The sequence below is a fragment of the Echinococcus granulosus genome (genome assembly GCF_000524195.1).
Source record: "Echinococcus granulosus chromosome Unknown EG_S00011, whole genome shotgun sequence".
Lineage (NCBI taxonomy): Eukaryota > Metazoa > Platyhelminthes > Cestoda > Cyclophyllidea > Taeniidae > Echinococcus > Echinococcus granulosus.
In genome coordinates, this window is record NW_020170391.1 from 858212 (window position 1) to 869752 (window position 11541).

Here is an 11541-nt window from a genome sequence, read left to right on the forward strand (position 1 = left end):
GATCTCTCAGCCTCTATTCACTTCACTTGTTACTATATTAGTCATAATTTCTGCATTTCTAACCACCTTTGTATGCTGATTTCCACCCAAACAGAAGAATCACAGTGGGTTCCAAAGTAGTTTCGTGAAGATTGCATCGAAACTGCTTGTGGAATGTGTCGGTGGATGGGAGTTATTTCGAAGAGGATGAGTAAGTCCAGAGAGATGTAAGATACCAAAATTATCATTTACCTAATAGCAACTCAACAGTTAATTTCACTTGCTTAAAAATTAAAGAAAACTAAATAGCTTGAGCCGATAAATACCGCTTTGCCGTGTGCATTGCATCTGAAATTTCCCATAGCGCAACAGCATAGTGGATGGATTTGAGGGTCTCCCAAAGTGCAATTTGGGAAAAGTCGAAATGATGAATAGGTTATTAATTTGTTGAAACAATCGCCACAAAATTACATTGCCATTAGTTGGATGGTGACTGCACTTCTTTTTATTAATGCCCTAAAAACGTGATTAACATTACCAATAACTCCATCCTGCCTTATGTCTTCTTGAATTTTTTATAGTCCACAGCACTTATGCGGTCTTTTCATATAAACTGAACAGGCTCGACCGGATGCCCACTAAGACAAATGTTTACCAGAGCAGTGACCAGAGAGCAGCAGTGCAAAAAACGCTTCGCGAAAATCGGGATTGCATTGATTCACTACAAAGGTTATTGCACAAAACGCCTACTTAGCAGAAGAATTTCTAAACATTACTAGGCTAAGCTCAAGCAGTCTTTCGGGAAATTGGTTGCTGTGGTAAAAATATGATTTACGGCTGTTTAATATTGCGTATGAGTATCAAAGAAACCATCAAAACATCTTTAAAATAGGCTGGAGAAATCCACTCATCAATACAAGATAGGTCTGCCAACTTGATAAGTGGACGCAAAGTGAAGACGGGTCAATGTATGGCACTCACGTACCGCCTTGTTAGCGCGAATTTACTCAGAAAGCTTGTATGCCGTTCATGTAAAGGAACACCACTTGTTTGTACCTTCTAGCTGCTGCATATCATATGTGATTTGATTATGGGCCAACGCTGATTCAGCTGCATTCACAGTTCTTCAAAGTGCTGCGATGCGTAACTTGTCCGGGAGGATTTACTGTTGGTAAATTTGTGACAGTGAGGATAGGCTTATTTACTTAAATTTAAAACATCCCAGTAAATAGTGGACTCGCCACTTCCGACGTGCTTTTAAGATGTTTGGAGTTGAATGGCTACAGCCATTAATATTGTTGTTAGGAGTGTTGCGTTTGAATGATTTACGATATTTATAATTGAAATCGTACTTACTTTCACTTCTTACTGGAAAGCACGCACTTCTTATTTTGTACCTGCGCAGGAAAAAGAACCTTACGGTCATTCATTCAGCATACTGCAAAATCCAGATGGTGGAACTTGCAGGAGCAGACGTGGAAGATTCGAGAGACTAACTATACTGTGGATGGATTTGAGCTTCTGTGCTTGATTTGAGTAAACTACACTTGATATCAACTAATCAATTATAAGATGGGTTGTAATACCTTTGAGTACATGCATTTAGAGAGGCAGTTTTTTCGAGTCCATGTAAATTACAAAAACAAAACTCCTCAGCAATCGCTGATAAACTTGCAAGTAATACTAAGGATTTGGGAATGAAATTGAGTGCTTTAATGCCATTCTGATCAAGCTCAAGTGCTATATTGAATTCAGGAAGCAGCACAACAGGATATGTACCATCGGATTAGGCCTCAGTTAGGTTAGACTGTTCCAAATCATAGGAGAAATCGGATGCAGGTAAAACATGAGTTTCTTATGTCCATATTTCAAACAAGCCGTATAATATGCTCGACTGCTCAGGGGAGCTGCGAATATTTGAACAGTATGGCAGGAAGTATGCTATGCCTTCACCCGGTCACGCTACTTAATGCTCGAAGAAGTTCCGTATTACCATAGGTGATCTGATGGGAACATCCAGGCTCATGAAAAGGGGTTAATTCCCTACTGCAGAGAGGGTGACAAAGAGGTGTTTGCAAGGTTAGTGTGGCTCAAATGTTGACCTTTATTTCAGGATGTCTAACCTGGATTCTTGATGTGGACGAAACAATGATTGTGCTAAAATCGTGCCACCCAAACGATAAAGGGGTTACCAAAGCTACTTCGTCCAAAGTTATCATCGGGATGCCGACTTACCGGAGGATGAGGTTTGAATTCATCCGTGAAATCTGAGCTAGAAAAGAGGGATTCAAAGTAAACTTTAATCCAAAGCAGAAAGTCAATAAAAACTGAAATCCTTGTGCCACGAGTCAAGTTTTGGGTTCGACATATGAATAATATGCTCTCAACCAATCAAAGCGGACAGCTCACCAATGTGGTATCATTATGATCGATTAAGAAGTAAGTACTGGGGGTAGATGAGCGGTACACACGTAACCATTATTAAGTAAAACTGTTTAGTGAAGACGTTGGCACCCCCAGAAAAGGGCTTCCTATTCCGAAGTCCCAGAAGTTTCTAGAAGTCCCCTTTTTAGAAACGTTCTAAAAGCTTTACAGTTAGCCTTCCTGCTGATTTCCTCCCGATTGTTCAATATCTCGTGGAGGCACTTTATCCTCAACACAATCAAGGCCACTCAAAGTAGCATAAGTTCACGGGAATGGAACCACCACTTCGGCCAGCAGGCGTGCACACGGATGCCTGTCGCACTTGAACATAGGCGGTTGGCGTCAAAAACGGATGTTTTGGTTGAAAACTCAACGAGATTCGTGTTCACGCATAAATAGCAGTTGGCAATACTACTCCAGTGAATGGTTCCAAGATCGTCATGAACTCCAGCGGCGATAAATGTTTGCAGTACTGGAATAGGTCTTGAATACATGTCGTGGCGGCTAATTTGGTTAATGGCCCTAACTTTGCATAATTAACACAAATGGGGAGGGGAGGGGTGTTGTTGTAATCATCGCTGCGTTATATAGTCCATTTGGCAGCCTGAATGTCCGAAAATGCCCCGTGAAAGTGGCACTAGTGACTGCAGTTGTACTAGGACATGATCGGGGTCAACATTTGCTTTTTATTTGCTACAAAATGTGGCCTCCGTGAAACTTGGTATAAACGCTATCACTTTTCAAAGGAAGACTGGCAAAGATCCAGACTTTTAAGCGGACTGAGGCTTATGGTCAAAGGTATAAATGCTATTGACCAATCGGTTCGCGCGGCTCCCTACGAACCAATCGTCAGCGTGTAATCTAGACTAGCGGACCGCTAATAAAACTACATTGGAAGCGTAGGTTCTTGATACGTTGGAGGTCGCTCTACGGGGTGTGCTCAATCCGGGATATTGTACCCACTGCATAGTGTAGGTCCCAGGTATTGCATTTTTTTGTCCTTTACCTATGTTACTGATATTGTTAGACAAATCGTTTGGGGAATTAGCACACTAGTCGATAGGTTTAATCTGCCTTAGTAGCCGCAACATCCTTTGTAAAGCATTATTAAGAAGGGAACTTGACTTCTGGGATAGATTATCTCTACGTTTGCTGCCTGTTGATATCATAATTTAGGTCTTTTCATCACTAGATACGTGGTTCAAGTTTAAAACGCAAACTGAACGTTAGGTAAAGTCCGCCTATAACTTTCATTTCAGTTCAAAAAACGTAGGTTTTTTTTAAATCCTATAGGACAACGCTCTAAAAGATCGGGTTGATAGCTGGGACATTTGGCGAACCTTACATTGGTTAATTTTGTAAGGATTTTCAGAAATATCCTAGAAAATAGGTGACTTTCATGACAATGGAAAGGTACTGGCGTTTCTTCTGACTTTAAAATACAAGCTGGTCCCGTAGTGATCTAGTTCTTTGTAATAGGGATGATATTACGACGCTAAAATATACATCGACGTAGGTGGCGTTCAAATTTTGCTTAAATTATGTCTTGGCTAGCCGCCTACCTTCGTCATTTTGGACAGTACCAGCATCTCACGTCTGAAACTCCAACCCCAGTGCGAGTACGTGTGTTTGACAGGGTTCTGTCACGTGCGCGCATACGTGCGTTGATTGGTCCCTTGAGGGGTTATGGCGACCCCTCCCACCGGGTTTGTTTGTGTGTTCTCAGAGCGCTGGAGCTCCTATGCGGTTGTAGATGTTGTGCCCAAAATTTTGGTCTAACCGGCTGTGCTGGTTGGTTCCGCACGCTTTCCGGCGTTAGTGTTGTTCCTTGCCAAACTTCTCGCTTCGTTGTTTACATGACCGAGACTGAATGCACGAAATGCGGAGATACCAAATAAGGCATCCGGTTAAAATAACAGTAAATTCGTAGACTACACACACTAGCTGTGATGGATGTGCCACATTTGTATTTGGGAGCAAAGACCCGAAGATACAATGGAATGCACTATCCCGGTAATCGCCAAGGTAACAGTGAAGCGAGTGGATTATTTTCTCAGTAAAGATGCCATAGATGTGCGACTTCACTGTTATCACGTGACTCAAGCTCAAGGGTGTGATGGTACCACCAACTGGTCGTAGGTTGGACGTGTACAAGTTATCAGCCTTATAAACACTTGCAAAAGGAAGTTTATAATAAGGGTTTGGGCGTTGTTAGTCTACCATTGTGAATTCGGTACGTTTGCTAAGGTTGGGGTTTATGGTTTGATTTATATTCTCTACATCGTTTGCTTGAAACACTCGCTAGGAAAATTCCTAAATCTATTTGCCTACAACGCCTCTCACAACAGGAAATATTGTGGTTTCAGTTCGTTTTTGAGATATCTACCTATCTATTAACCTAGGTTTAGTGATTTCACTGGATTGGTTAGTAAACTTTGAGCCATTATGTGAAATATGATTGTCTGTGGTGTCTAATGGTGGGATGTATTTAGAGACTGTATGAGAACTCCTCACTCCTACTTCATGGCACTTAATTCACCACTGGTTCCCATCACGGAATACTACTAATTTACAACCCCAAACTTCAGTACACTGTCTTATGCGTTGCAATCGTTGTTTTCACAAGGTCACTGGTCCTTCGCTATTGCTGCTTTTTCATAACGAACTGTCAGGTTTGATACAGTCGATCTGGACGGTTTTGTGATAGAGATGAAGAAATCGGAATTTCAATCCAAGTGAACTGTCATTAATTTAGTGACACTGGTTTCTCTTAAACCTCTTACTACTTTCCTTTTTAGTTTCTCCACTTCAGACTTGACAATAACCGAGAATAAAGTTGGCTTAATCCACAAATGCTACTCAGCCTGTGCATGCGTGCGCGATTAGGTGAAGACATTCGGCATGGTTGAAAGACGTCTTTTCATGCTGAAATGCCTTACATTGTGGACATGGGGCTTAGTGAGACGACATGCTGAGTAAACCCTACATCCTGGTGGCTGAAGCTTGGGTCTCTTTCCAATTGGCTAAATGGGCAGTTTTACGGATGTACGCAAAAGTGATACCAGTCCGACGGCTGTCCGAGACGTCATTCTTTGTTAAATCGTGTTATTCACTTTCCTTTTTGAGTGGTAACTTGAATAACCCTGAGAATATGTATTTGGGAATGTAGGATGAAGTTTAAAATTCATTTGGAGATAGTCGGTCGCTACTACTCATGTTAAACTGTTTACGCACCAGATGTTTACGTTAACCTTTTCACACAAAGAGCTAATGTGCCCCGCCTGCTGGTCATGTAATCAGGAGTAGGAAAAAAATGAAAGGCTTTCCTTTTTCTGCAGGTGATTGTACTGTACCCATTAGTCCACCGCCGCAAAAATGGTTGGGATAGAATTCATTGACTACCTGACAAAACTTCATGTCTCTGATTTCCTCGGCTTGGAGGATTTTGCGGACAAAATGAGCTTCATGTACTCCGTTCTGATTCTGCTCCTTTGCACAACAATAATCGCAGTCAAGCAATATCTGCTTGCCAGCATCGCGTGCTACATACCCACAGTACCTTCCGGCAAGGATTTCGAGAAGTTCCTGCAAAACTTTTGTTGGGTCCACGGAACGATTCCTATTTTGGAGGGGGAGCACATCCCTCAAAACTACTCTGAGTGGCACGATGCTGATGAAAATATGAGAATTAGTGAGTTCAATGACCCTAACTTATTTAGGCAGCTGTCAACGTAAGATTTCAGCTTCTTGATTCGGTACTATGGCTTCGCGTTTGGCGAATGACGTAATTATAAGTGCAGAAAGAGGTTTTTCAATCCAGTAAAAGCTCGAGACTTGTGAGGTTGAATTTACCTTGTCTCAATTTGTCTGGGTGTATTTTGTCCAGTTAAGATCACAATTAATTTTTTCCAGATTATAGGAGTTGAAGTAGCAATGACAAATCTAGTGAAGGTATTTTTGTGTCCAATATCTAGATTACTACCAGTGGGTCCCCTTCATGCTTGGTCTACAGTGCATCCTTTTCTACGTTCCACGCGTCGTTTGGCAGATAATCTGCTACAACCGTACAGGAACAGATTTGGAGAATCTCATCGCTGTGGCGAACAAAGCGAGCAACACCATTGAGAACGACCGCAAGATGCTTGTAAAACACGTTGCTGGAACAATGGCAGAAATGCTGTTCCAACACCGCGACTACCGTCGTGGCAAAGTCGCTGACGCGCGCCGAAAGGCCTTTAAGTTTTTCGGAATGTTTATTGCTAGCAAGCGTTTGGGGACTTGGCTCATTTTCACCTATCTCTTCATAAAGTGCATCTATCTGGCAAACGCAATCGGCCAGCTCTATCTCATGCAGACCTTCCTTGGATTCAACAAATCAATGAGCAATTTCGGTTACGAGGTTGCTAGGTACATGGTAAATGGTCGAGACTGGGATGAGACCAGAATTTTTCCCCGTGTCTCCTTCTGCTACCTGGAACATGTTCGCCACCTCGGGACAACTAATAGATACGTAGCCCAATGTGTACTTCCTGTGAACATGCTGAACGAAAAACTCTACATTTTCTTGTGGTTCTGGACGGCCATCGTCGCGGTATGCACAGCTGTTTCGATCCCACTATGGATCATGCGGCTGGGTCGTGAAAAGAATAAGGTTCATTTCATCAAGAAGTTCCTTCGTCTCCAGGATATATACACTCCAGAGCACAAAGAAATTTTGCGCAATTTCATTTCCGACTTCTTACGTCACGACGGCGTCTTCCTGTTGCGCATGATATCCATGAATGCCGGCGATGTCGTGACCGCCGATGTTGTTGTGGAGATGTGGGACATCTACAAGACCAAGTATAAGAACAGGGCTATGCTGAATGACATTGCGCGTGACATTGCTGCTCAAAGGCGGCAACTCGAAGAGGGCGGCGAGACGACACAACGCAGAGCACCCTATGAGAAGAAGGCGTCTGTTGTCTAGATCGCCAGTCGACCGAGGAAAGCACACCTACAAAACTTGCACCACGCTCAAGCACAACAACCCAATTTCTTTTGTTAACGCAGCCTTTGATGAAGCAATTTTGGTATGATGATTTTCTCATAAGACTTTTCACACACCCCTCCACCCATCCCTTTCTACCGCATCTAGTCTGATTTCCAGCCGCTCTCAATTTTTCAGATAACGATTTGTATATTCTTCTAAAGGTAAATAAATATGCTTTCATTCATTGGAAGTCACTCTTTTGGAATGACTGTGCTCAAGCAAGATTACAGTTGATGAAAACGACCAAAACAAGTGCCATTCTTACCGTCAAGGTTTTTTTCGATTGAATTTCACAAAAGATGAATTGTTTTTTTCATTCTAGGCTTTAAATTTAGACGTAAAAATATTTTGAAAAGCGAAGTCATCCTTGGATTGCTATGTAACATCTCTCTAGTGAATCACTAACAGTACAATCCTTTCTGCAATCCAGAATTCAAGCCTATTGTTCAAGAAGTTATAATTTTCTTTGTTTCATAGGATTGAATTCTAAACCACAATGTCTCAGTTGGGGGCAGATTTTATGAAATTTTACCAGAAGTATCAGGCGGCAACGCTTATAGGTATTCAGGACTGGGCGGACCGAATGAGCTACGTGCACAGTACCATAATTTTCATGCTGTGTACAGCCATAGTATCTGCAAAAACCTACATTCTGCAGCCTCTGGCTTGCCACGTGCCCACTGTCCCATCGGGCTCTGACTTTGACTCCTACTTCAACTCTTACTGCTGGATACATGGCACCACACCGATTCGCGCCAACGAGACCATACCTGAGGACGACACCGCGTGGATTGAACTGGAGAAGGAGCGGAAAATAAGTAAGTACGTTAGTTGTACCGTGGATACGCATTCACAAGGGTTTAATCATAAGGAAATGAATAGAACGTTAGGTTGAGAGAGAAAGTTCTTTTTCCCATTGTATTTTTTTTTTTTAATTTCAGCATACTATCAGTGGGTGCCCTTCATTCTGGGTCTTCAAACCATAATGTTCTACCTGCCACACGTCGCTTGGCAAAACATCACGTTTAATCGTCTTGGAGCAGACCTCACTGCCATTGTTGTGAAGGCGATGGACGCTCTCAAGACCTCATCACCTGTGAATCGGGAGAAGATGATTGCGAATGTGGCGAAACGACTGGAACTTCTGCTGTTTGCGCACCGTGACATTCGTCGGGGCAAACGGGCAGCAATCAAACGCCGACTCCACGCAATCTGCGGCATCTTCCTGGTCAGCAAGAGGATGGGTATGATCATCGGCCTTCTATTTTGTCCCTATGAATCTTCAGTAGGAAAGTGAAAGCCCAGGGAGGACTTTTTCAGGAGTCATGTTTTGTCGAGATAGCGTGTTCCCATCTTTGGCTTTCTCCGTGACAAGTCAGAAGGAGATTTGCATTCCATGCAGCGCTATCAATATACATCACATCTAGCACATATTTAATAACTGCCGGGCTGATGCTAATCAAGCATCAAAGTCTCTCACTTAGTTTCACACTGATAATCTTTGTAAAGATGTATTTAATGTTGTCTGCAAGCAGATTAGGTAGTTTACTTTACGGTCACCGAAAGGGTAATTACCCCGGCCGATTCGCGCCACGAGTGGATAGACTGGATGGACGAGGCTTTGCTTCTCTCATAGTCAACTTAAATAATAACGATGATTTCAATGCGGCTATAGGAACCTGGACAGTATTCTCGTACCTCTGCATCAAGATTCTCTACCTTACAAATGCAATCGGGCAGCTCTACTTGATGAAGCACTTCCTCGGTTATGACGAGGATATGGTGGGCTTTGGATTGACCTTGGCTAACTCCCTGGTGTCGGGGGTGAAATGGGAGGAGTCCCTCTACTTCCCCCGAGTCGCCTTCTGCAGCATTACCATTCGTCATTTGGGTCAAAAGACTAATCGCTACATGGGCATGTGTGCTCTGGCCATTAATATGCTCAACGAGAAGCTCTACGTCTTCCTCTGGTTCTGGACGCTCGCCGTCGCTATAACAACTGGTGTGAGCCTCATTAACTGGTTTCTTCGTCTGGCCATCAGACGGCGACAGACGAGCGTTATCCGCAGGTACCTCAAGCTGAAACCTCTGATGCTAGAACCAGAGAAGAATGGTGATAGTAGTTCCACAACACCCTCTGAAGCCCTAGACCCGAGCAGACCGGACACCGTGGAGCGCTTCATTCGCGAGTTTCTCCGCATGGATGGTGTTTTTATCGTTCAGATGCTCAACATGAACGCGGGTGATGTCATCACGGGTGAAGTGATTCGCCTCCTGTGGCACACGTGGGTTACTACGTACGCCGACAAGAAGGATTTTGGCAACGATCCTTGGATTGACCCCTACTTTCCCGAGGACATGGATGAAATAGACAGAATAAAGATGGACTTGGCCGACACGAAGGAACAGTTTCAATGAAGCTCAAGAAATCAATTTGAACTTTTGACCACTCACATCTCAACAGTAACGCTAAATTTGTATTTTTGGCCTATTATTGTTTAATAATCTGTGACAAACGGTTTCGATTACCTTCATTTTAGAATAACAAATCGCGTAATAAATTGAACTGCCTTTGTGTTCTGTTTCTTCTATGACATTTCAATGATGGCATGTAAGTGATAATGCCAGAAATGGTTTCATCGAAGAGAGCTGTAGAAATGCTAATAGCCTGATGGGCTCATTCGGAGAAAGGGATTTTGGATGTGCGAGTGACTCTAAATCGGCGAATGTGTTAAGGCGTTTTTATCTTCTGTCTGAATTTGAAGGTAATGTCCATCGTTAGGTTACAGTGATGCATTAACCGAACAGGTTATACCTTATGTCAATCTCTGGGTTTGCAGTTGTTCTCTTAGCTGTGAGCACGGTCTAATGGGTACTATGGAAGTGAAACATGCAGTCATTATTATCAAAAAAGGGAGCACAGGACTACAAAGATATTTTTGGATAGCCCACTACGTGGTCCTAGGACTTCAACCTGTCAAGCATTCGCAAATGAAGATGCACCAGTGGGTGCGAATCAGGTGCTATCACTTAGGCAGAACAAGTATTCCGGGTGTATAGTCTCTCAGGATCATAATATGCCGGTGTCAGCTTCTCAGCGCAGCGGCTGTAGCAAGATCATGCGCTCTGGAGAGTGGGTTGTAAGGCAATCACAGGTGGACTTTGACCACGTTTAAAGGCCCAATTTACAGATAACCGCGTGGAATAATGTAGTTGTAGTTGGGTCAAATTGCGTTCCTTTGTGAAAAATGCGCCATATTGTAACTAAATCAAGTTGTAAGATCTTGTATCATTATAAAGGGTTTAATGCCTTGAATAGTCTCTTATTCTGCCGTTACGTGTCGATAACAGTTGCATTAAATGTACAGTATGTCAAATAATCACTTTTTGGTTCCTAGGACTATTACGTGCACAGGAATAGACTGTATCCAAAGCTTCCCAATGCAGTTTATTCAGCATGTCTGATTAGGGACAAATTAGTCATACACCCTTCCCGATGCATGATTAGAAGTTAAATCAGGTGGCAGGACAACCTGGCTTCGCACCTTGTTTATAAAATTTGAGAATTTGAAAAAATCGGGCAGGAATTAATCTTTAGCTTAGGTGGAAACATTCATCCTAATTATGACCTACTTAAATGCCTCAAAGACGATGCAAAGTGAGTGGTGCTTAGATGATTTTGGGTTCAACTCGGTCCAAAAGTGATAACATACTGCCCGAGGTTCTGGACGTGCATAATTTTGATTCGATTCGCCTAAGTGAGGAATACTTATGGTGTAAAGTGGTGAACGACACTGACTAGAAACAGTGACAATGGCATAATTCCAATAGGGAAGAAAATCCATTACTAACGCACAGAGTGTTCAATTCACAAGGATTAGTTTGCTCCTCACTTTGAATGGATTGAAGGTGCCTCATAACTTTCGCACTCTCAGATGTACGGTCACGAAGTCGTGCTTTCTGGATTTCTGCATATGTTCATCACATTACTTGAAACATACTGAAAGGCGACAAATCTAGTTAGGCTTACTGAGGCAAGATGGAACAAAATGATTACGCTTTGTTTCATGAAGAATAGTTCTAAAACACCAAATGTACATCACTCT

At 42.7% G+C, this 11541-nt stretch overlaps 2 protein-coding genes across 2 annotated transcripts; both read left to right on the forward strand. All coding sequences in view use genetic code 11, as the record gives it.

Moving 5' to 3' along the window:
- Window positions 1–3944: 3944 nt before the first annotated feature.
- Window positions 3945–7372, forward strand: EGR_02466 (Innexin unc-9; the record flags this gene model as incomplete). The annotated part of the gene is made up of 3 exons (XM_024491715.1): window positions 3945–4109; window positions 5764–6094; window positions 6378–7372. The coding sequence occupies 3 exons, from the start codon at window positions 3945–3947 to the stop codon at window positions 7370–7372; spliced, it is 1491 nt and encodes a 496-aa protein (XP_024353866.1).
- Window positions 7373–7931: 559 nt separating this feature from the next.
- On the forward strand, window positions 7932–9853 carry EGR_02467 (Innexin unc-7; the record flags this gene model as incomplete). The annotated part of the gene is made up of 3 exons (XM_024491716.1): window positions 7932–8253; window positions 8377–8720; window positions 9002–9853. 3 exons carry the CDS (start codon window positions 7932–7934, stop codon window positions 9851–9853), a joined length of 1518 nt encoding a protein of 505 aa, XP_024353867.1.
- Window positions 9854–11541: the final 1688 nt, after the last annotated feature.